This window comes from Lycium ferocissimum, chromosome 2, assembly GCF_029784015.1.
Source record: "Lycium ferocissimum isolate CSIRO_LF1 chromosome 2, AGI_CSIRO_Lferr_CH_V1, whole genome shotgun sequence".
In the NCBI taxonomy this organism is placed as follows: domain Eukaryota; kingdom Viridiplantae; phylum Streptophyta; class Magnoliopsida; order Solanales; family Solanaceae; genus Lycium; species Lycium ferocissimum.
Window position 1 is genome coordinate 49,888,402 of NC_081343.1, and position 27,102 is coordinate 49,915,503.

Genomic DNA, 27,102 nt, shown 5'->3' on the forward strand with positions numbered 1-27,102 from the left:
CTTAAAATGGACTACTCCCTCCGTTCCCACAAGAATTTTCTTTTCTATCGAAACTTAAATTAATCTTATCTAAATCCGATCCTGAACTTGTGGTTAGAGCCTCACGGGGTATTTGCTTAAAGAAAATGGAAGTAATATGGTGTACGAGGGTGTAGGATAAGCTATTCCATTGCATGGTCCAATAGGGAAGATCGGAATTGGATAGGTGGGTCCGAGCAACAAAAGTGGGTCCTGAAGAGGACTTAACCAGCCACTTGTGACTTGTGAGTGCATTTCCATTCAAACATGGTCTTGAAGTATCGTCGTAATTTGATTTACTTATATATTTATTTCTTTTTGTATATTTATTCTTCTTTTGGGGCTCTAAATATGTACTGCATTATACTCGATAATATAGGCGCTTTCCACGTTCACAATCAATATTAGTAGTACGTAATTCTTGCCTCTAAATGCAATCTAGCAAAAGGAGAAGAATCAAGTTCATAAAATATTCTATTCTTCAATTACACTGCCTAAATAAATTAATTAACAAAAAATGATAAGGAAACTCTCCCTATTATATTCGAAAACTTTTTGCTGCTTTGGGACGACCTCAAGTTGTATCATGCCTGCATTACTACTAAAGGAGGTAAAAGCTATTGTATAAGCTCCGATCTTAAATTAATTAGAAATTAAATTATATTAAAAAATATATATATGAATCAGAAAAGGAAGTTGTAACAAGGTCTTGACTTTTGATTGGTAAAGCTGATTCCTCATACATAATGAGATTTACACCACTTTATGCATGCAACTAGTTTGGCATACAGCATATGAAGTTATTTCTCATAGAACTCTGTACTTTAATCACCACTTTGGAATAATAGCATGAAATTTCACTTCAAATTTAGCTCCCGTTTGGTCATAGATTTTGAAAGCATATTTTGAAGATTTGTTTTTAAAACAGCATGAAAACAAATTTCACTTCAAATTTAGTTTTTCTTTTCAAAACTTTTAAAAACCACCCTAAGCTTTTATATTTCTTGGTCATAACTTTGGAATAATAGCATGAAATTTCACTTCAAATTTAGCTCCCGTTTGGTCATAGATTTTGAAAGCATATTTTGAAGATTTGTTTTTAAATCTTTAGTTGGCCATAAAATTTTCACAGATTTTGAAAACAAATCTTCAAATTCTCAAATTCTGGCTCAAACATGTATTTGGGCCAAGATCTATGTTTTTGCCTTTTCAAAACTTTTAAAAACCACCCTAAACTTTTATATTTTATAAAAAAAAAAACATCTATTTACGATCCAACTAATTCTATCTATCATGTTTTTCCATTAAATCCGTATCTATCATGTTTCCACAATTAAAACAATCTCTTCTATAAAGTGAAGATTGTTCGTACAATGAGGGAAAGTATATTAAACAATAGCTATTTACTACCATTATTTTTTTCTTGCACGGATGAATCTTTATATTGTAATGGAATTGTAGTATACTAGTAAGTGTGTTATTAACAATTGTTATTAAAATATCACGTTTGACATAATTTGATATTAGCAAGTATGGATGTTTTGTATCAATGGTGGAACTAGGATTTTTACTAAGGGGTATCAAAATATAAATAAAGTAAATATGCAAAGAAATTAAGCGCGTTCAACACATAGAATATATATACATAAAAAAAAAAAAAATTACGTATTTACACAGTGTAATCTTTCAGCGAAGGGATGTCGGTTGACACCCCTGGGATACATGTGACTCCGCCACTATTTTGTATGGTTGGTATTCTTGATAGTTTTTAGAACTTATGGGCAGGGGCGGCTCAATGACATATATGGCCTAAAGTGAAACTTCAACGAGAGGCCTTAAGTTTTTCGGTGAGAGAAAAAATTGATATATAATTTTATTTGAAATAAATTCTTTTAGGTTTTTTATGCAAAATCATTACAATATTTTGTTTATAATCGATTTCTTCCACAAGCAAGGAGATCCACTTTCCCCTACTCTTTTCATTCTGACAGCTGAGGTACTAACAAGAAACTTAAATGCCTTGTTACAGATACCTCAATACAAAGGGTATGGGATGCCTAAATGGAGTCCTAAGATTACTCATCTAGCTTATGCAGATGACATGATCATAGTTGCATCAGCTGATTTGTTTTCATTGAAGTTGATTGTGGAAGTATTGAATACAGACCTCTGGGCAGAAGATAAATAGAGAGAAAAACTCTGTATATATGCATCACAGTGTTCCAGGGGATATAAGTATTCTGGTGGAAGTGGGAATCGGAATTATTAAGAAGGATTTCCCATTTACATATTTGGGTTGTCCTATTTTTTATAGCAGAAGAAAGAAGGACTTTTATAATCCCATTTTGATAAGGATAATGAATAGATTACAATCATGGAAGGGTAAAATGCTATCCTTTGGTGGAAGGGCCATCTTAATTAAGCATGTGTTGCAGAGTTTACCTATTCACATGCTTTCAGCAGTAAACCCACCAGACTGTGTTATTAAACAAATGCATCAAATATTTGCTCAATTTTTTTGAAGCAACACAATTGGAGGGAAAAGCAGACATTGGTCAGCCTGGAATAACATTTGTTTGCCAGTGAAAGGAGGACTAGGTTTCAGATCTATGCATGATGTATCTATAACCTTATAGTGCAAACCTTGGTGGAATTTCAGAACTAAACCATCTTTATGGAGTGCTTTCATGTAACAAATACAACAAGAAGGTGAATGTAGTAGTGTCACAGTGGAAATATGGATCTCAAACATGGAAGAAAATGTTACAAGCAAAAGACTTGACAGAACATCAAATCCGGTGGCAAATTAAAATGGGAGACTCACAGTTTTGGTTTGATAACTGGACAGGCTTAGGGGCTTTATATTATGTTACTTCTAAGGAGTATTATGATGAGAGAATTCAAAATGTGAGTGAAGTCAGTCTTGATGGTAGATGGAATATAGAATTGCTTAATGAAGTGCTGCCCCAGGATATAGTGCAGCACATTACTGGTACTATACAACCACCATCCTGGGAAAAGGGTAGGGATAGACCTTGGTGGATACTAGATACAAAGGGTGATTTTTCAGTTAGATCAGCATGGGAGTACATAAGATTGAGAGGGCAGACAAATGAGATTTATAATTTCATGTAGATAAAGGGTTTGCCATTTAAGATCTCTTTCTTCTTATGGAGATGTTGGAAATTCAAATTGTCAATTGATGATGTTTTAAAGAGGATGCATTATAATATGGCTTCAAGATGTTGGTGTTGTTCAAACCCTCAGGAGGAAACAATACAACATCTTTTTGCCAAATCTATTTCAGCCAACAGGATGTGGTCCTACTTTTGCTCTTTTGCAGGTATCAGAATGGAAGGATTGCAATTACAACAGATAATACTGAAATGGTGGCAAGCTCTTGTAACTGGGAGGCTTAAACCAATCTTTCCGACATTACCTGCTATAGTTATTTGGGAACTGTGGAAGAGAAGAAATGCAATCAAACATGGAGGGAACAAAACTATTGACAGAGTTATTTATCAGGTGTATTTAGCAATTCAAAGGCTTGTACTGGTAAGAAATCCATCCATAAAGCAGGTTCCACATAAATGGGGAGATATGATACAATTTTTAGAAGAAGGAACTGCTAGATTGAAGGTCGCTAAGGTAATTTGGAAATACCCTACTGAAGGATGGATTATGTGCAATACGGATGGGGCGTCTAGAGGAAATCCTGGCAGGAGCTCTTACGGTTTTTGCCTAAGGAACAGAGTGTGAGATCTAATTTATGCTCAAGCTGAAGAGATTGGATACACATCAAACACTGAGGCTGAAGCAATAGCAATTTTGGAAGCATTCAAGTATTATAAAAGCAAACACCTAGATTGCATTATAATACAGACAGACTCTAATTTACTAGTTCAGATTTTAACAGATGAGTGGAAGCCACCTTGGAATATAGCTGAATGGGTTGAAGAAATTGCTGAGATGAGTAAGGACATGCAAATCACATATCATCACATATTAAGAGAAGGGAATAAGCTTGCAGACTCCCTAGCAAATCGGGCTCTGGACAAAGGCAATGTGAGATACAACAGTTTCATGGTGATGGAGATAAATCAACGAAAGATTATTAACAGTGATAAATCACATATACCTTATATGAGGATTAGAACAATAAAATGACAGATATCATGGGAAACAAGCAATTGATGTTTAAAAAAAAAAAAAAACATGGCATGTAAATACAAAAGAAAGGCAGTCATTAGGCAGCAATTTCAGATGAGGAACAAGCATAGGTATACAATGAAGGCAGAAGATGAAGCATAGTTTTGGAGAAAAATCAACAGGGTTCATATATCACAAAAGGGGAAAAGGAACTTACAATCGACTGGAAATGCAAGCATCACAACTGTGGAGCGCAACAATTCACTGGGATGCTCCGAAGGTCAAGACAACAGAGCCTCGAATGGATGGGAAACAATAGAGACAACAACATGAAGAAGATGAGAGATAAGAAAAAGAAAATTCAAGCAAAAAGGAACACAGAAACAAGGACAGATGAAGAGCTTACAGGAGAAAAATCAAGTAGACCTTGGTGTTGAAGCTCCATTGTTTCACTTGAAGTGGAGAAGCCGACAATATTTGGGAAATGGCGAGATTATAAGGTTTCTTTTGACCCGGGTCCAAGTTTTATTTCTGCCTTTTTACTTTTTTTCTTAATTTTTCTTTTCTTTTGCTTTTTTTGCAGTTCTTTATTTGTTTGGACTTAAATTAATAAATGGAAAGTAGTCCTCCGGGACTAATTTTTTTTTTTTTTTTTAAATAATCGATTTCTTCCAATAGTATTTTCGATTGATAATGTAGCTAATTCACTGATTTTCTTGAAGAAACCTATCGTTTTCTCACCAACTTCTTCTTCTTTTTGGATATTATTTTATCATCTAACTCAACTTTATCACCAATTTGCTCATCTATGGTAAAGTTCCCCCACATTTTTCGATTGTAGAATTTTTGTTCTTTATTAAAATTTTTCTTTATTAAAATTTATCAAGGGCTCTATTTTGATTCAAGTTTCAATCTTTCTCTTTTTTTGAAGTTTTAAATATCCGGATTCATACTTTCTAGATGACATACTTAAACGTTAAAAGATAACTAAAAAGATAATATATACTATGAAGAAAAAACAAAAAAATAACAAATTTTAAATGCCAAATATTAAAATATAGAACAATCGACAAACATAAAACTTGATATTATTTTCACTGCTTGAGTGCTCTTGATGCAACGCAAGAATTTGAGAGAAAAATAAAAGAATTGGCTATTGACTTTTTTTTGAATAAAAAACAAGACTTGAAATCTTGAGAATTGGAGCATGGAGAAAGGCCAAAGTGAAATATAAAAGTAAAAGTGAAGTACAAATAGAGAGAGAATAATAATAAAGTGTAAAAATTATGTGGGTCTTGTGATAATGATGATTGTGCATAAATGTGCATAAATGAAGGAAAAGAAAACTAAAATATAAAATTTAATATTTCGATTTCGGTAATTTACATGCAAGGTTATGAGAAAGATTCCCAAACAAATCCATTCGTTTCACAATCTTTTATGAAAATTACTTGAATTTTTTTTTTAAATATTGCCATTTCATTTCACTTCTACAATACCTTCTATGTGTCAAATATTTATCATTGCTTTTTGACCTTAAATCAATTTGATGGGTGGAAAGAAAGCTAGAAATAATGTTGAAGCTATGTTGAAGCCTTAAATCAATTTGATGTCCAATCTTCACTTCGGTCTTATTTAAGCGGATTGCTTTCTTTGCCAAAAAAATGTATTACCGAATCGTATGAACCGAAATTTTTTACCGAAAAAACCGAAGTTTGAAAAAATATCTTTCAATGAAATAAAATTATCGAACCGAACTTTAAAAACATTACTAGAGGATTCCAAAAATACTTTCACTTTTCAATTTTTATGAAAATTGTACTTTCAATTTTTTTTTTTTTTTTTAAATAACATGTAAGTACTACTTACAAGAAAATTTTAGGGCCCCCGTATTGATGGGGCCTAAAGCAACCGCTTGGTCCGCCTTATCATTGGGCCGGCCCTGCTTATGGGTAATGTTTCATGTTTTCTAAAAAAAAAGGTGAAATATGTTTTGAAAAATCATAATCAAACACATTTTCAAAATCTGAAAATCTCACCCAAATCAAATTTTTCAATTTTTTTTTTTTTGGAATCTATGGCCAAACGCTAGCTTAGTTTTTGGAAAAACTGAAGAAGGCACACTTTTCTCCACTCTGTTTGTTGTTAGTCTGTGGTATATATTGAAGATTGATTCGATGTTCTTGACTGGTAAATTCTTCAAAGAAAAATGCAATAATTCTTCAATAACAGAGCTCAGGTTAGCATATGATATTTCAAAAAAGAAAATAACAGCAACAAGCAACATCCTTTTAATAGAAATACTAAGATAAATTTAAAGAAGAAACAACCTAGCTAGCTAAGCTAATTAATCTCTGTAGAATTTTCTTTGCACGTCAACCACTTTCAGTACAAAGGAACTCTCGAGATGATGCATTGCACTTCAAATTTCAGCTTTGTGCATTTTCTCGTCAAGATACTGCTGATAAGCATAAGAAGAAAATCCCCAAAAAGGGTGGTTCAATGAAATTGGTGGCCTAAAGCCAAATTTTTAAAAAAATATCTCAAATATATTAACTAAAATGTACATCTTATGTGTCGCACGTACATCTCATGTGTCATAGGTGCATCTCGTGCGTCACACATGCATCTCGTGCGTCATACGTGTATCTCTAATAAAAACTTCTAAAAAATCACATATTTTGTTGATCTTAGGTTTTGATTTTATCAATTTTTATTTTTTTTGAAACTTCTTTCCACATGTGCAAATGATATAGGGATTTTTAACATTGAGATTTAGAAAAGAATAAATTATCTTCATACGTTTCGAGTTGTTCTAATCTATTCTAGTCTTTTTCTTTTTTATTAAAATTTTATAATCTTTACTCATAATAATCAATTTTTTTTTTTTTGAAAGAAAATTAATGGCAGAATGGTTTCAGACCCCCTGACTTGTCATCTTTTATTTAGTGCACACCTAAATTATTAATTGGCTTAATTATCCCCATGAACTTGGTAATATGAAAAATCAAAAAATTAAAAAATCAGCTTCCAAGTGAGGTATTTTTCAACTATTAATTGTCACATAAATAATATAATGATTTATTTTTTCCAATTGTATTTCTCTTTGTTTTTTCTTAACATAGCTTGCATATTTTATCTCAATTGTGTTTTTTTTTCTTTTAAGATACAACAATTATTTATTTCAACTATATATATATATTAATTTTATTTTTGGATCCAAATCCGCAAAACTTAGTTGAAACTTTATTTTTTGAAAGAAGGTTTAGCCAAAGTAATGAAGTTTAGATGGCATTTTTTCTACCAAAAAAAAATGTGTATTTTTCTTTTCATGCAATGACTAATTATTTCAACTATGCATTATTTTTTTGTGGGTTAAATTCATAAACTATCTGGCTGAGATTTTATTTATTTCTTTTTTAGATGCAATGATTATATGTTCCATATGTGTATTTCTTCTCTTCTTGGCCAAATATGTAAAAATAAGTTGGTTAGAAATTTAGAATATCATTATCTTAAGCCAAATAAGTAAATTATTGTCAAAATATTGTTGTTTCAGGTTTGTTTTACAGATTTGGCTCGAAAAAGATGATTTAAATAGAGGTTAAGGGTAAAAAACACACTTCAAGTGTCACCTTTTTTTTAGTTTCCTACCTGAATTATCAAGTGTGAGAATTTCCTACCTAAACTATCACGAACTAGTTTGCAAAAACACACCTCAACTATCACTTGTTCACTTTTCCTACCTAAACTATCACCAACTAGTTTGCAAAGTACACCTCAACTATCAGTTTTGAGATGTGTTTTGCAAACTAGTTGTTAATAGTTTAGGTATGAAACTCTCACAACTGATAGTTGAGGTGTGTTTTGCAAACTAATGGGTGATAGTTTAGATAGTTCAGGTAGGAAACTCAAAAAAAGTTGATACTTGAAGTGTGTTTTTGTCCATTCTCTTTTTAAATAATTGGTGAGCTTAAATGGTGAAAAATACATATTTTATCCTTAAAAAATTTCACATGGAAAAAAAAATTCATGTGGCCACGCGTGTGTCACACTTCCATGGGTTATCAGCATCCAGGGGGTCGTGCCTATCATATTGTCAAGTTGAGGGGGGTTAATTAGGCCAATTCAAATATTAGGTGTGCATTGAATAAAAATCGTCAAATTCAAGGGGATCCCGATCTATTCTGCCAAAATTAATTCATAAATTTACTAGGGAAAAGATATAAAGGGCCGTCCGGCCCAAACTATTCCCACCGGATGGCCCATGTTTCTCCAAACCCAAAGTGTAGCCAGCGCGACCTTTTGTGGCGACTTTAGTTGCCACTAAAAGTCCTCTGCAAAAAAAAGAACTATTTGTGGCGGCTTTAGTCGCCACTAAAGGTCAATTTTTTTTTTTTTAGCCACTGAAGATCAAGTATGTATCAAAAATGTATCATACGTATAAAAAATGTATCATTGTTGTATAGAATATATATCCCTACCGTATATGTATAGAAAATGTAAATCCCTACCATATATGTATAGAAAATGTAAAAGGTTTTATAATTGTTGTGTAATTTGTGTATAATAAAAGCATCATCAACGTATACTCACTAATCATACACATATTATGCATTAGTACGTATATTATACATTGATTGTACACTAATGATTCACATATTATACATATTCCATACATAATATGTATCATCAACGTATACTCACTAATCATACATATATTATACATTATTTATACACTAATGATTCACATATTATACATATTCCATACATAATGTATAGAAAATGTATAATCATACATATATTATACATTAGTTATACATTAATGATTATAGAAACATATTCCATCATACGTATAGAAAATGTATCTATACATATACAATTATAAACTGTATCATTCTTGTATAGAAAATGTATCATACATACAATTATAAACTGTATCATTCTTGTATAGAAAGTGTATATATAATTCCAGCATATGCATATAAATTATATCATTCTTGTATAGAAAGTATATATAAACTGTATCAACCTTGTATAGAAAGTGTATATATAATTCCAGCATATGTATATAAACTGTATCATTCTTGTATAGAAAGTGTATATAAACTGTATCATTCTTGTATATAAAGTGTATATATAATTCCAGCATATGTATGTAAACTGTATCATTCTTGTATAGAAAGTACATCATACGTATAAAAAATATATCATACATATACGTATAGAAACCGTATCATTGTTGTATAGAATATGTATCACTACTATATATGTATAAAATATGTATCATACGTATAGAAACCGTATCATTATTGTATAATATGTGTATAATAAATATATAATTTATGTATAATTAACCTATAATTTATGTTTAATAAATGTATAATTAATGTATACTTACTAATTTTATTAGTTTGTAGTTGATATATTTTAGTTTGTTAAGTTTTCGATGATGGTTACTTTAGTTTATTTATTTAGTTCTTCTTTTTTAATCCCTAGTAGAAGATAGAAAAATAAACGGAAGTTTGCAGTGAACCTTTAATGGCGACTTAAAAAGTCGTCACAGGTGTTTTGAGATATTTCTTGAAGGCTCAATCACGTATAAATATAGACATATTATACATGTTTTGGAATATTTTTTGAAAGTTCAATCACTCTATACGTATACACATGTTTTACATGTTTTGAAACATTTGTTAAAGGCTCAATATGAATTTTAACCTTTAGTGAAGACTTTTTGAATTGCCACTAAAAAAAAAAAAAAAAAAAAAAAAAGACTTTCAGTCGACACTAATGATCAACTCTTTTTTTTTTTTTTAAGACGCTTGAGCTGCTGGGCTGGCCAGCGCATGGGAATAGTTTGGGCCGGCCGGCTAGCTCACGGTATTAGGCCCAAATGTGGGCCAAATGTGAAATTACTTTGACCTGTTGGCCAGTGTATGTCCTTTTCCCAATTTACTATTAGTAAAAAAATGGGGCCTTTAAAATTTTGAGGCCTAAAAACGCTTGTTTTTTGTTTTGCCTTAGTTAAGAGCAGGCAGGGATCCCCCAAATAGCCAAAACAATTGAAATTGCTTTCATCCACTCATCTTGTCATTAAAGATAACCACATACATAATTGGAATTAGAGGCGCACCCAACGCACCAATCAAACCAAGAAGACTACATTTATAAAGCTGCCAACACACACTTATCCAAAATAATATTTCCACTGATCCAAAATAATTGAGATTTTAAGTTTGGACACATATATTAAGGAATTTACAAGGCAAAACACATAAACGGGCCTCTAACTTGGCTCGAACTGGCAAGTATGACCTCAAACTTTGCTAGTGCACAAGTAGACACTTAAACTTATCAAAACTCGAACAAGCAGACACACGCGTCCTAAGTGGCAATTCGCATGAGATACACCCGAAAACCAGCGATTTAAGCCTCAAATCTGCTTTCTCTCTCTTTCCACTTTTACTCCATTAAAGCGATTGTTCCTAATTTTAGCCTAAAGTTAAGGATTAAAAAAAAAAAATCAGAACGATGAAGAAGAAGAAAAAGCAGGTGTTTCTTTAATTTTAATCATATTTCGTTTTATAAAATATATGTAATCCACGTGTCAATTAGTTGGCAACCTCTGATTGGGCACTAATCCACGTAGAAGCGATTGCACTTTGCGTATATGACCTGCAATAATTTTGTGTCTGCTTGTTCGAGTTTTGGCAAGTTTAAGTGCCTACTCGTGCACTAGCAAAGTTTAAGGTCATACTCGCCAGCTCGAGCCAAGTTAGAGGGCCTGTTTATGTGTTTTGGCATTTACAAGCTTTAAAAAATCCATAGGTGTTTGACTTAAATACCCTTATTTATGATTTTCTATCTTTTTAGGTTGACACAATTATTATGAGGATATAAGAATGTGTCAAGGGCAAATTTGGAAAAAAGAATTAAATATATTCTTGATTTTGCAAGACATCAATTATCTTGGATCAACTTTAAAAAAAAAAAAACCTCAATTATTTTGAACCAGAGGGAGTATCATAATATACTACAATTTCCAAAGCTCGAAATTATGCATCTCATCCTTCAAATTATTCCAATCTTTACTCACGAACAAGCCAATGAAAAGTAGACACGTCGCGAAAAACGATGACAAATTATGACGTCCATGATTTCTTAATGTATTATTTAAAATATTTTTCTGAACATGAGATTTGTAGTGGATAATAGTAAATCGAAACCAGCTGAAGCAATTAGCGTGCATACAAATCCTATTGCATAATAATGTTTAAATTACGTCGTTTGATTTGAAGATTCATCGGGTTGTAACGCTAAAAGAACAGAGGAAATGGTGACAAGAACAATAGAATTCGCCACTAAAGGTGTTGTTTTTTCTAGTCTCATGAAGAGGAAAAACAAGACGTTGAAGGCTAATTGACTTGAGGAAATAAGAGAATAGGTTGAGGCTGGAAGACATAAAAGGCCAATTGAATACAAAACACAGCCTCCACCAAGTAAAAAACCAAGAGATGCGTAGATTGATAACTTGGTCATTATAGAAGGAGATTTAACGTCACTGTTTTGTATTGTTATTTCTTCTTGTTGAGGGGTTTTCTTGTTGGGCCAAAGGATCATGGAAATTAGGAGAACGGGAAACATATAGTTTCAGTAAGTGAAACCAATTATGTAAACCGCCTTTGTCATAATACAACTTTCCTAGTATTATGGCTACTGACTGGCTAGCCAGGACAATAAAGATATGGATGCCTACTTCGAGCCATTTCATGTATTTACTGCCAGCCTTTCGAGTCAATGATTCTGGTTCAACATTTTGGATCTTCATGTTCTTCATTTCCTCAGTTTGTTCTTGAACTGTGAATAAGCAAAAAGATAAAAGTTAACGTCTCTTCTTCACAAATTTTGTTTATATCATCAACATAAATAAACAAGCCCAATAAAATGCACATAGCACTGATAGCCTTAAAAAGTATTTTACAATGTCCCTGTATGTATAATTTAAGATTTAAAAAAAAAAAAAAAAAGGTTTAAGCTCTATGCGTGTGAAGAATATTTACACAATCATCAAGGCATTTAAATTACAAGTAATCTATTCAATAAGCATTATCTTTTGGTCATATTCCAACTAAGTTTAATTCATGGAATGCACGTGTGTGAGCTAATTTTATTGAATGTACTTAAGACCTTTTGTTAAGGTTTGACTTTATGCTACCAATTTTATTGAGCTGTCCCTGCATGGATACACACTATTAATAAAATCATAAGTACTTTAGCTGTTCTCTGTTTATATTTTAGAGTGCTTCATTTCAATTATTTCATTTGGACTATTTTGTGCTATTGGTATCCCTTTTCCCCATCGATTGTAAAATTAAGAATTTTACCCTTTAACTCAGCGCATGACAAAGGACAATGAGGTATTAGTTGCTTTTCAATGTGTATACCCAGGGGAGAAGGAAAGAAAGAAGGAGATACGGACAGATGAGACAATGGAAAGAGGAGTATCCAGGAGTTAAAACGGATTAGCAGCGCTTAAAATCTCAAGAAACCAAAAAAAAAAAAAATGAGGCAGAACTACTTCATTTATCAGAGCCAGGTTTCGATCCTGGGACCTGTGGGTTATGGGCCCACCACGCTTCCGCTGCGCCACTCTGATTTATTGACGACTAATGTGCTTGTTGGTCTTAAATTGCCTGGCTTTCTTGTTATTTATCACTAAATTTGTTAACTTAGGATAACAATTAGATTTGTATAAAAGGAGGTTATAGGCAAGTAAAGACTACTCAACAATGCAAAAGTTCGATCAAACAGTGTCTTAGGACGGCTAATAGGCTCGAGGTTGATGGAGTGCGCTCTAGCTAGAAAGGGAGTTGTGACCGAAGAGAGAAGATCCTCTGGGAACGACACCACTGTCTGCCTGGTCACAAAACAGTCCGACTCCACACCGAGATGACATCGGTTTTCGACATATCGGAAATGACGATTCAAGGATATGCCACCGAGAACACCTCTATAGCTCAAGATCTGACCGAGCTAAGACTTTCACGTGTTGGATCCCTATTAGTCCACTTGTCACGACCGAACTTACCCCAGACACTTGTTTCATTCAAAAATTTAGAAAAATGAAAAACATAAAATAGAAACCTTGAACTGAATTTTTTAGAGGAATTTATGTATCGTAATTCAGAATTTTGAGAGTCAAATTTCTTAAATTTGATGGTGAAGTCAGACATAGAGTTTTTAAGTTTTCTTAAATAATTTTACATATTTAGAAACTATATAAAAGGAACTATAAGTGGCAATAATTAACAATCTAAAAAATTTAAAAGACATATAATTAAAATGTTTAAGACACACCATGAAAGAAGTGATGAAGGTATTAAGTTGCCAATCGTTTTTTTGGCCACTTGTATCATTCTCATTGGCCATTTGGCCTTTTCGCGAGCGGAGAACGGAAAAGGCCTAAAAATAGAGATGCAAGAATACAAGCCAGGCAAATTGTCCTATGTAATGACTTTGGCATGTAGTGCTTTGTGTTGGCAGATTTACACAATTTTTCCTCTCAGCTTAAACCCTATTGCAAATGTCATTACTTCATTGACTTTACGTCTATACGCCTAATTCCAATTCTTGCTGTTATTTTCTTCAATGAAAAAATGAGAGGGGTGAAGTCTGTTTCTATGATTTCTATCCTATGGGTATCAGCAATATATATCTTGATGAACTTAAGTTCAAAGCTGCTGATATGTCAAAGGCCAATGAAGAATCTGAAGTTTTCCTAGTTGAAAAAGGATGAATTAGTGAGACAACATAAAACTAAGAGAGACATATAAAGAAGGCATTATTTTCAATTATTTTATTGTGATCTATTTCTAATTTTATCAATGTATAAATATGTATGTATATACAGTGGTTGAGAAAATCTTGTGCAGATGCATGGATATTGCACCATTAATTCTTAAAGATTTTGTTCCTAAAAGTGGACACATGGCTTAAATTTTAATTGCTTATAAAATTATATGTCAAATGTACAGAACCATTCCGATAGAATATCGTAAAAGTCAATGTGATGATAGTAAAGACATATCCCGAAAATAAAACTCGAAGATCTACTGTTGCTCCAAATCTCATACATATAATGGAGTACTTGGTACACGCAGAAAAGACAAGTACTTGGTAATTAATACTAGTATATAAAAGGCCTCGCAGCCCTACTATTAATTTTGAGTCTTGTAACTTCGTTCCATTACTATTAGCTTCAGGGGGCATCGTTAAATAAGAGTAAAAAGTTATTTGCATTCTATATTTATATTAAATTGATGTTATTGAAAAATGAGCTTATTTATCACTTAAACGTATATATGAGAGACACATTTTAATTTCATTGATTTATATAAACAATAATTATGAATAAGTTTTTGTCACAAAAGATACATCCTTAGTAAATAATTGTGTTAACCCTTCCTGCCAATAATTGTTGGTAAAAGATTTCTAACTTATAAAATATGCGGTCCACACTGCATTCATGACAGTCTGGATCCATTGTATAATAGAAACCTTCCAAAAAAGGAGTTCCAGCTCAAGATTGGATAGACTAACGGTGGTCTAATATTACTATAGTCTATATATAATATATTATATGTCACGATAGACGAATAGTAAGTACGTCCAAGTGCCTATCTTAGAGTCGTGCAAAACATGCTAGTGAAAATTTCATTTAAAATTATTGAGGCGTGTGGTCCCTAATTAAAGTCTACTGAAATATCTATGATAAGGATTACATCTTTTATGAACAAGCTATGTTCCATCATTCAATAATTCGATAAATAGTACGATTTCCTAACATTATAGCATAGGGATCAAATTTTTTATTGCATTAGGTTATATTAACAAGGGGTAAGGTATGCCTAACCCTGCCCAAATAAAAGTGAATTTAACTTTTTAAGGAAAATGGATATTTAGGGACATATATTAATGCAGAAGAAGAATTGAAAACATTACTTGTAATTACTACTCCCTCAGTCTCAATTTATGTGTGGCACCGTTTATTTTTAGTCATGTCCGAAAAGAATATCACTTCTTATCTTAAAACAATTTAACTTTTATGAGATGATTCTGTACACATTTATATAAGGCTTGTTTTGGACCACACATTTCAAAAGTCTTCCTTTCTTTTTTAAACTCCTTGCCAAGTCAAATAGTGCCACATAAATTAGGAAGAGTATCTTTTAAATGACCCGATCGTGTAAATATTTTTACTCTTGTGCAAAATTAAGCTCCATGAGTATGATATATATTGAGCAATCGATCGAGTCTCTATTCCATTTGACTTCACTTAACTTGGTTATAACAAAGCATGAAACAAGAATATATATATATATATATATATATATGTGTGTGTGTGTGTGTGTATGTGTGTGTGTAATTTGAAGAACAAAACACTACAAGAAAATATATATTTGGCAACAAAAATAAGATTGATTATTGTTAAAAAAAAATCTTTTTTGACAATTTTTTTTTTTTGTTGCATAGACTTTTCGGCCATTATTGCAACAACGTGCAACAACTTTTTTTTTTTTTTTGCCGAAAGTACTTTTTGTAACAATAATCATACTATGGCAATTCTTTGGCAACAAAAAAGTTCATTTGCCAATAATAAAACTAAGTTGTTGCCAAATATTCAATTTTTTGTTGCCATTTTTATACTTTCTTGTAGTGAAAACCAAAGTTCCAGTAAACAAAAAAGACATGTCACAGCAACTAAGTAGATGATCGAAGAAAGAAAACAAATTAATGCCTCATTTATTTGCACTTAATGGAGGTCTGAATCTTAATTATTCAGATTCAACTCATTAACTGCATTTGTTTTACAAGTCTGAATCTTAATTATTCAGATCCATTAAATTCATTTATTTTGTTTTCTTGTAAAGGTTCTGAATGGGTCTGAATAGGTTTGAATGAATCAGATCTGTTACAGAGTCTTAACACCATTCAGACTCATTTAAAATAAAGGATAACTACATGACATAACAAACATATAGTGGGTATTGACATTTAGTAGCTATAGTTTAACTTAATTACTTCTCATAGCAAATATTTGTATATTAATGACATTTAGTAACTATATATATATATATATATATACACAAAGTAGAATACCCATCACACTATTCACTTCCAACCCAACCCTCCATCTCTCTCTCTCCCTCTCTTCCCATTGTTTCGCGCGAATAGCCACGCTGCTGGGAGCTCCGGCGAAATCGATTTGCTCTATTTGAACAGAGCTAAAGAGAATATTGATGCCGCCATGGTACGCAGCCATCGCCGGAGATGTCGCCGGAGGTTACTTCTCCGGCGAACCACAGCAACAACACTAACCACAACCATTCTTCTCCTCTTCATTGCCAACAACAACAACAACAGCCATCGCCGGAGAAGTCGCCGGAGCTTACTTCTCCGGCGAACCACAGAAACAACACCAACCACAGCCAATCGGAGCTTACTTTCCTTTCAGTGAAGATTTTTTCAGATCTGAAGGTGACAGTGATGATGACGGAGAAAAGAAGGTGAACGAGAAGAAGGTGTACACAGATCTGATCGGAATTTTTGACCGGAAGTTTTTTTCCAGATCTGTGTATATATACAGTGTATACATAAACTGTATACATATTTTTCGAAAGTTTTTTTCCAGATCTGTGTATACATACGGTGTATACATACACGGTATATAATATTTTTCACGTTTTTTCGAAAAAGATCTTTTTGTATACAAATGAATAGAGTGAATTAACGCCTGTATACAAATGAATACAATCAATTTTATTTTTTGTATTCAATATTTTGAGTGTCTTCGTTTTTTTTTTTTGGTGTACATATGTTGTATACAGTGTTTTTCGCTTGTTTTTATTAATATTTTTGGTGTATCTATGTTGTATACGCATGTATTTGTTATATACATGCCGAAAAATATGGCATTTGTTAATTTTTGGTGTACATATGTTTTTATGTATCCATTTTTTACTCGATGTATTTATGAATACAGCAAGCCAATTTATGAATACAGATAGTCATTTTCATGAATACAGTGAAAAAACAGGAATTTTTTTTTTTTGTTGTATTCATGAATACAGCGAAAATAAAAAATGAATACAGTGAAAAAAAACGTATACAACCGTTGGTAGCTGGGTTGTTGCTACAAAATGTAAATATTGAAACATTTGCTATGTGGCTTGATTAAAGCCCAAATGTTTGTCATTTATGTAGTTTGCCCTTAAAATAATATGTCTCATTTCACAAAATCTTTCATGATTTCTCTTTTCATCAAAATTTCCACTCCTCTAGCTATCCTTTCTCTACCAAATATTATTAAGAACTCTTGATTGATTAACTATATCAATAAAATTGTTTTCTTGAATCCATCAAAAATTTAGTTTGAAATCCTATGTGTAAACCCAGTTCTTAGCTTGATCAATTTTGCGCTAGAAAGTTAAAAATAGGAAATTCATATTATTAATAAAGTCCCTATCTTCCTTTCAACATTTAAAAGATAGCAATGACTCTATAAATTAGTGTTTCTCGAGATAATAACAATGAATTAAAAAAAAAAAACTTGAATACTACATAACCCTCTAATCAAAGTTGAAACTAACTACATAATACCAAGCTTCATGAAACAACAGAAAACGCTCACAAATTGTATCAAGCATTGAAAAGTTTTCTCCTTTTTATCATATTTTAATAAAGTTTTTGACTAGAAAATATCTTGTGAGATTCAGACCTAACAACTTCTTTAAATCACTTTCAGTTGATAGAGAAAGATTTACCATTTTAATTATAAGCACAAATTCTTAAATAAAATCATGTTTTTGTTACAATATTTTTTTATAGTGATATATAACTTCATTTCAAGTGTTCAATTTTTATCTTTATAGAAGGAAAAAATGAGATAGTTCAAATTTTTAATCAAATATGAATATTCAAAATATTATTTTCTATCAAAAATAAATTTATTTTGTTGAAATGAAATTTTTATAGTATTTTATTGATATAGTGGTGAATTCCATATGCACATTCAGATATTGAAAACAAACGGTCTTAATCATTCAGTATTTAGATCTAGAGACAACAACTTAATATTCAGATGTGTATTCAGATTCAGACATCTATATATTAATAATGTACATCTTAATATTCAGATGTGTATTCGGATTCAAACGTCTTAATTTTGATAGAAAATGAAAAAACAATACCATTAATCTTTTCTACAATTAATATTAAGCTCTATGACTCAATCCTCTTTCAACAAGTGACACTTCAGATTCTTCTTTTTCCTTTGACAAATCAGCTTTGAGCTTAACTTCATCAAGATATTGCTGATAACCATAGGATAAAAATCCCCAAATAGCCAAAATCATAGACACAGCTTTCACCCCACTCATCTTGTCATGGAAAATAATCACAGCAAGAGCTGGAACTAGAGGCACACACACTGTAGTAATCACGTTAGCAAATAATGCAGATACCTTCATAATTAAACTTAGTACACCAATTGTGTAAATCTGCCAACACAAAGCATTCCACACTAATGTCATAACATATGACACTTTCCCTAGCTTGTACTCTTGCATCTCTGTTTTCACCCATCTCCATTCACCACTAGCGAAAAGGCCAATCAAAATCGCACACGTGGCGAAAAACGATTGCCAAATAACGACGTTCATCACTTGTTTCATGGTGCGTTTTTTCATAACCTTTCTGAAAATTCGCTCAGTGGAAGATAACAGTAACGCGTAGCCTGCTGAACCGAACAGGGTGCACACAAACCCGATTAATACGTAATTCTTCCCTTTTGACGATCCACCTTTGCCTGAAGGCGAATCGTCAGGTTGAAACACAAGAAGAATTGAGGAGATGGTGAGTAGGATAATAGAATTGGCTATATAAGTTGTTATTTTTTGGGAATTGAGGAAATATGAGAATACTGCATTGAACCCTAATTGGCTAGCGGAAATTAAGGAAAATGTTGAAACTGGGAGGTGTAATAAGCCCACAGCTAGCAGCATGCCACTTCCACCCAATAGAAAGCCAAGAAAAACATAAACAGATAAAAATATCCAAACAGATGGAGTATAATTATTATCATCGTTTTGGGAGCCTGGATTTTCTTGTCTTTTTTTCAAGAAGAGAATAGGGAGAAGTACCGGAAATCCAACAGTTTGGACCAATGAATTCAACCATGTGCTTTTTCCACCTTCTTTGTAGTAAAGTTCGCCGAGAAGTGTAGCAGTTGATAAGGAAGCTAGGACTAGAAACGCGTTGAACCCTATATCGAGCCACCTCTTGTATTTTGCACGCCACAAAGTCAAATTATTCGCCATATAATCTGGTTCTTTGCTACCTTCCTCTTCAACTACATGAACTAGTGGCAATTCTAATAAGTTTAGAGAATTAGGAGACATAAAGATGAAGAATCATTAAAATATGAGAAGTTAAGCTTACAAGATATGTTGAGCTGCTTTTCTTGAGGTTCTCCCATTGATAAACAGAGCAAAGTTGTTCGACAGGACTATGGATTTTATCGCTTTCTTTGTATTAAATATAAGTGAAATTGTAGTAACGCACCTAGGAATGGATTATGGAAGTATGGGTTTATTTATCTACGGAAGGGGTAGGTGAGTTGCGTTTGGAGTAGGTGTGGGATGTAGAGGAGGTGTGAATTGTTAATATGAGCAATAAAAATATACACAAACAGAGCATAAGTATTATTTACTAGTATTTGTTGCCAATCATGAAATGTGGATTGTTCTCATGTCACTATTATTGTCTATTCACTTTTCACTGTAAAGCTAGCCGTGGGTTGGATTTAACTAATGGCTAGCATACAATTATACATTGCCTGTCAGAAAGAAATTCTATGTTATCCTGCTGATTTGGAGTTGTTCTTCATGGGTAGGTATCTATATATTCTAAAATAAAAATATACATATACAACAAATCTGTAGGAGTAAAATTTGTCATAAGAGGTTCTTCCTTGTTACACTTTCTTTCCGTTTTTTTGAGTACTTATTTGGATATAGCCACAAAATTTGGATATTCCAGTTTTTCCTCGCTAACAAATTTTGTTATTAAAAAAAAAAAAAAAGAGAGAATAAAAGATAGATATTTGATACTTAATCTTTTTATTCGTAGGAATTAAAGCAATTAGCGTACGTTTTAAGTGGACATATGCATGTCCAATACAATTTTAATCGATACAAATTTGAGAGCCTACGAAGATACACCCTAATGAAAATTTTCATTTAGAGGGTAAAGCGTTTCATATCAAAGATGATTGATATCCGGGGGTCAAACTCAAGACCTATAAGTAAAGATGAAGAAATATTTACCGCTCTACTACAATCTTTGATGGTTGAAAGTCGCCTTTTTCACTGTATAGCAAGTTGGATTAGGAATGTGATCTTAGAAATTATGCCTATAATTATTGAACTCAACTAATAGTATACATTATTGAATGTTAGAAACAAATATGTTATAGTGCACTGATTTGTAGGGTAAGAGCATATTCGTACGATGAGTTGGTGGAGAACGTAGAATTCATGGTAAATTCTAAAACCAAACTCTAACTACGGTTGATTTCTTGGAATTCAATTAAAACATTTTTTTTAAAAAAATTTAAGAAAAGAACAAAAGATGCATGCTTGAAACTTAAGAATTTTGTATTATGAAATGCTTGCAATATTATCGAAGTAAATTTCCTTTTGTTATGACTTCTGAGGAACTAAAAGCAATTAGAATACGTTGGGGAACATATACATGTCCAAGACATTTTTACCCTATATAAATTTGAGACCTTATACATGGTAGATTTAAAAGATATTGCTAATAACATTCAATAGCATGTAATAACACTGGTTCATTATAAAACAAGATTTATCCATTTTTAAATTCCACTCTGAAAATTAAACATATAATGTGGAACTCATGGTGGAAGCATTCGAGATGCAGCGTATAAAAATTTGGGACAACTGATTTCCCCCTAATACAACCAATACATAAAAAGGGAATATTATTGTCCATTTTCTCAATTATATTGTTCCCCTATAAATGTCTCGCATCACTGCTGAATCCTCAAAAGTCAAGATCGTCCTATTAACGTAAGCATAAAATGATCAGTTCTTAATGAATTTCATTATCGTGGGCGTTACTTAAGTATTTTAATATACCCCTTAATTCAGCAAAATTAATCTAGAAGATTTCTTGAATACTGTGACTGTATAATTAAAATATGAATTCGATCATGTGAATTTTACGAGTAGTTCACATACTACATAGGTTGACTTGCGTGGCGACATTGGAAGACCCATTCATCATCACAAATAAAGCATATAACTCCACCAAAACCAACAAAAATGAAAAGGTGTTGGAAGCAGTGTTTTGATTTGAAACGGCAAATCTTGTCCGATAGACCTCCCATTTTTTTCTTACCTTACAAACTTGACTTTTAAAATTTGTTTTAGAAAAATATCAGTACTAGTAATTTTTTTATATTTAAATAATTTAACTTTATTTTTTATATTTTATTTTTAACTACATAATTTTATAGTTATAATCATATTGATAACATATTTTAGACGTTAAATTTTAAAAAACAAGATTCTTTTTTAATTTCATACTCAATCTAATATATCGTTATATAAGACAGGATACAAAGAGTTACGAAGATGAAAATATTAAATAAAAAAATTCAATTCACTATTAAATTACAGGAGGAATATATGTGCAGTATATGGTTAGTACTTAGGCTAATCTTTTGACCTCCCTCGAATTATTAAGGATAAGATCAAACCCATCCCCATCCCTTTTGCTCCGGACTGTTCAACTACTGGCTTTCCTATTTGGTCCATAAACGCCAGTGGTATTTTAACTACCTCTTCAGTTTACTAGTATCATATGTTTGGATATAATATTTATCATAAAATAATTTTTTATTTAATTTTTAATAAAAAATTAAATAGATCATGTATTAATATGTTTGTCCTTTACTTATATAATAATGATTTAATGTATAGAGTTTAGCTTAAGAAGATTAAATCATCGATTCTTATAAGTGTTTTCCTTTTCTTTTCTTTTCTAGGACTTTCAGAAAGTTTTTTGTTTTTTGATTTTGTTATACTTTTGAACTATTTGCCTTTTCTTACTAAATCAATAAAATAGTCAGTGGGCCCTGCTCACTGACCTTAATTTTAAAAAAAATATAATTTATGTTCATAATCTAAGATGAAAATTGAATAAAGCTATCGGTATAATTGTAGCACAAGATTAAATATAATTATCTTCATTATGGAAACTATATAGTTCTGACTTCTTGTGCTAGTACATTTTGTATGTATTAAACGGACCACGAAGAGATAAATGCTTTTGTACTGAATATATAAAACAATTTCTCTAGTTCATTAAATGTACTTATACTCTTAATCTTGATATAATTATTACGATCAATGTGATTTGTTCATTGTTTTGATTTATTGAAAGGTACGACTCAATTGCGGGTCTATGTATTCCTGATAAATTCGATAATGACAAAATACATTTGTGAAATAATAATTAGTTGATAGAATCCATGTCTCGACTTCGAGATTGACGATACCCCTTTATGGATGCTTATAAGTCTCATGTGAAAACCTTGTAGGTGGATTTTGTATTCGTCACATGATATAAGTTAAGCGAAAATATAAAGGATTTAATTAGTCAATGAATTAAATTGTCAGTAATTTAATTTAATTGATTGGTATGTGTAATCTTAACACGGGGAGTTAAATAAGATTTAATGAAAATTTAAAAATTAAACTGAGGAGTGCAATTACAGGTTTTTAGTGGTATAATCTGTAATTTATTATGGTAGGATTAATTCATTCATATTCCGAATTAATACCACAATTGTAAGCCTCGATAATAAACCAGTGATCCCTGTTATGCCTAATTATTCTTGGACTTGAAAAATAACTAGGGTTTGCACCTAAATTGCGGTTATATATAGTATGCTTTTCAACCCAAGAGTAACACTCGTTCCTGAGCCGTAATGCTTGCCCACACAAGTATTCACTGTCCAAAGGCTAGTTAGGTTACATAGTAAAAGATTGCAGACCGTGGAACTGAAGGAAGATCGCGGGATGCTTGAAGGTTCGATTTGCGGTCGTGATCATGCTTTAAGAAATAAGTACTGATTTTATGTTTGATTAAAATACGATTATGTGTAATACATATTACATACAGAGTTTGATCACGACTATTTGCTTTATTTTTATGCATGTATTCTATCGATTCATCAAAGCTTGCTTGTATCTAGATAGATAACTTAGATGAAGTGTGTATATATATATATATGATATTATACGATTCATGTTTTAAAAGGAAAAGGGTTTTTTGCTTGTCGTGTTTCTAATTCGACGGCGAAGTAGCCCAGAAATTCTGCTACCGTGTTGATATCGTTGACCTGCTGTCGTTTTTTCCACGGTTTTGAGAATTAGCGGCGCTAAACGTTGGTCTGCAACGTGAATTCCAGTGGTTTTTCTTTTAGTGATAGGCCAGAGAAATCAATATGCTGTAAAATAATAATATTTGATAGAGATATCAGATTTGGCCACAATTTTTCTTTGCGGCAAAGAGTTTTTTTTTTCTTTTTCCTTGGTAGCTTTGAGCCTTTGCTTTTGTTGGCTAGTTGAAACAAGAAGAGTAAAAGTTTTGGCTTACGAGTCTGTAGTAAATTGCAAAAGTTGACTTGACTTAGGGATTCCTTTTTTTTTTCCTCACGGAGAGGAATTCTTTTGTGCAAGTCTTGGTATACTTGTTGTAATCCTTAAATCACAAGGCGATGAAAAACATGCGGTCTTGTAATAAGTGGTTGTGGCAGCCACTGTTCATTGTTGCATTAGAGAAATTTACTTCTTTTATCTTTTTATAATTATATAAGTACTAGTGAGGTTCGCGCTTCGCTCGGTTATAAAATATATTTTCTCTTATAATTAGAAAGAAATAAAAGAATTTACTGTAAATAAGTAAATAGAGATATACAGATTAATGCCTTCATTTAGTTTATAAATACATTTTGTTTCTACCGAGGAAAGAAATTTTTACAACATAAATGCATAATAATTAGGACTAACATCCTAATAAACATAAAAAACGTTATACAAGAAAGAAAATTCCCAGACCCCTCTCTCTCAGAGCATCGAGTTGATACCAAAGCAAAAAAAAAAAAAAAGAAAAAAAAAATCCTTAACCAACCTTAATTTTTTATAGATTGAAATATTATATATACACCCCCCCACCCCACACACTTCAAACTTATAAATTGAAATAATAAGTCAATATCACGTAATTATTTTTTCTTTAACCCAAGATTTGAAAAAAAAACTATTTTTCATAGATCTAGTGGTGATAGAAATTGTTTTCTATAGTTTTCATGACAAAATACTAGTGTTGACTTTAGGTCTTCCTCCATATCGGATAGATTTATTATAATTTGTCACTTGGCATGAGAGTTACATGTTGAATTGATGGAACTAGAGATGATGATAATGATATTTACTTGGCTTAAATTAACAGTATACTCTTCACCTAAGTTATTTCTGGTTTTAAATTTGTTGGAGTGAATATTTGACATCACATATATATGTTGCATGAATTGTTCTTTTCTATTGAATTTTTTTTGTTCCCGATGCAAGGATATCTATGTGGTGTGTTTTAAATTTTATATTCAATGATTACATAAACATGCTAATTTCCAGAAAACAACACTGAGATTATGTAAACATATTTTAAAATTTTGTTCATTGTTCTTGATGCATGTATATTAGTATGCTAATAATGATATGTGATAACAATTATAGAACGAGTGTATATATATATATATATTTTTTTTTTCCAGTTTCTTATTTTGGCTGGAAAAAAAAAAAATTATCTGACTTGGTCATGGTTTCAGAATTCTGATTTTTGAAGAATTTTGATTTACCCGACATTTGGTATGTTTATCAGAAACAACCCACTGAGCAATACACACGAGCTTTGTTCGTGATCTAAGAATTTTTTTTGGCCATCCGAGGTCGTTTAGATGGGCTTTTGGGCATTTTTCTGTTTTCTGGAACTTTTTCGTTAAATAAAAATTTTATTTATTCAAATTTTATTTATTCAAACAATGGTGGTAGGGTCCATTCTCTATGGTCTCGATTGCATAAAAAAATGATGTAATGAGTTTATACGTTGACGTAGATCTTCTTCCCCATCGGATAGATTCATTATGGTTAATTATTGTGTTGCAGTCCCTAGTTAATTGATAGCTTGTCTTGACTCTCCAATTGAGTTACACGTTGGTTCAATGGAACTAGGGTTTATTAAAAGTGATATTTACCTAACTTAAATTAGCAGTTTACTCTCCAACTGAGTTGGTCCTGTTTTAATTTATGGGGTGAATTATCTGGCATGACTCATATAGTTTGCATGAATATTATGTTTCCCTATTGAATATAGCTATTCGGTATGGTTGTATGTGTGATGTGTGTTTTGAATTTTATTATTCTTACTACATAACTAATGATCTATTTAATGATTATATCTCAATTCTCAATAGACTTTATCCAGCCTAGTTACTACTAATAGAGATAAAACATTAATTTAAAGAATGCATTATATGTACCTTTTATTAGAAAAAAAAATATTTTCAGTGTCTAATCAAACAAGAGATGGATAATTAGTTTATTTTTTCTTGTAACTCTTGTGTTATTGTGTTTGATAAAGACTTTATCTCTTGTGGTACATTGATGCGTGAACACTTTAAATTAATATTCTTCTAAATTGAATAATTTTAATCTGTCCCTTAAGAGAATTTTTTTCCCCGGGAATTGACTGAGCTTATCTTTGACACTTGTGTCTAGGTCATTTTAATCTGGATAGGATTTCGAAGTTGGTCAAAGGATGAACTTTTAAGGTTCATTGAAAGTGAAGGCACTATCAACTTGCGAGTCTTATTTAGAAGGAAAAATGACTAAGAGGCCTTTTCTCTTAAAAGGAAATAAAGCTAATGATAAGTTAAGCTAATCCATTCTGATTTGTGTCGTATAATGAACTTCTGTGACATTCATGGAAGATTACTCATGAGATGAATATATTTATTTGATGCTCTAAAGGTTCGAATGCTTTGAAAATTTCAAGGTATTTAAGACGAAAATGAAAAGCATCACGGAAAGTACCTCTTTGCAGAGTTCATTAGTTACTTATTAGATAGAGGGATTGCATTTTAATTTTCTACACCAAGTATTCTACAATAGATTGGTGTGGAAGAGCAAAGAAATATGACTCTTATGAAGGTGGTAAGATTTAATGATTGACTTATTCATGTTTGGTTTTCGTTTTGGGATATGTCTTAGAAACTCCGAGTTACATTATTAATTTAATTCCTTCTAAGTTAGTACCTTTAATACCCATAGAACAGTGGATTGGATGTAAGCCAAATCTGCAACATGTTTGAATATGAGGTTGTCTAGCACATGTATTCAAAGGGAAAACAGATAAATTGGAATCAAGAACAGATGTACGCATGTTTATTAGATATCCAAAGGGAACGAAAGGATGTACGCATGTGTATTTACTGTCGTAAAAGAAAATAAGGTAATTGTTAATACAAATGCCATGTTTTTAGAAAAAGACTATTTAATAAACCAAGTTCCTAGAAGTAAAAAAGTTTTATAGAAACTGAGCAAACAAATAGCAAATGAGTCATATAAAAATTCAGAAGTTCAAGAACATCTAACTGACAAGTCAAGGTTGATGTTACATTGCATTTAAGTAGAAGGAGAAACGCTCATAGACATAAGGAAATTCACTACCTCTAAGTAGTGGGAATGATCTTGAGCAAATGTAGTGCGACTATATATTATA

At 31.8% G+C, this 27,102-nt stretch overlaps 1 protein-coding gene, 1 non-coding gene and 1 pseudogene across 3 annotated transcripts; all 3 read right to left on the bottom strand.

Annotated features, from left to right (window-relative positions):
- Nucleotides 1–10,244: 10,244 nt before the first annotated feature.
- Nucleotides 10,245–15,195, bottom strand: LOC132048154 (purine permease 21-like; annotated as a pseudogene).
- Nucleotides 12,755–12,826, bottom strand: TRNAM-CAU (transfer RNA methionine (anticodon CAU)). The gene has a single exon. It is a non-coding gene; the product is annotated as a tRNA-Met (tRNA).
- A 3,207-nt stretch (nt 15,196–18,402) lies between the features above and the next one.
- LOC132042809 (probable purine permease 6) lies at nt 18,403–19,770 on the bottom strand. Of its 2 annotated transcripts, none has more exons than XM_059433336.1 (2): nt 19,669–19,770; nt 18,403–19,579 (listed from the first exon to the last, which is right to left on the bottom strand). In XM_059433336.1, exons 1-2 carry the CDS (start codon nt 19,703–19,705, stop codon nt 18,444–18,446), a joined length of 1,173 nt encoding a protein of 390 aa, XP_059289319.1. In that variant the 5' UTR covers nt 19,706–19,770; the 3' UTR covers nt 18,403–18,443. The 2 variants fall into 2 exon arrangements, with proteins under 2 accessions (XP_059289319.1, XP_059289313.1); XM_059433330.1 differs by having other exon boundaries at nt 18,403–19,588.
- Nucleotides 19,771–27,102: the final 7,332 nt, after the last annotated feature.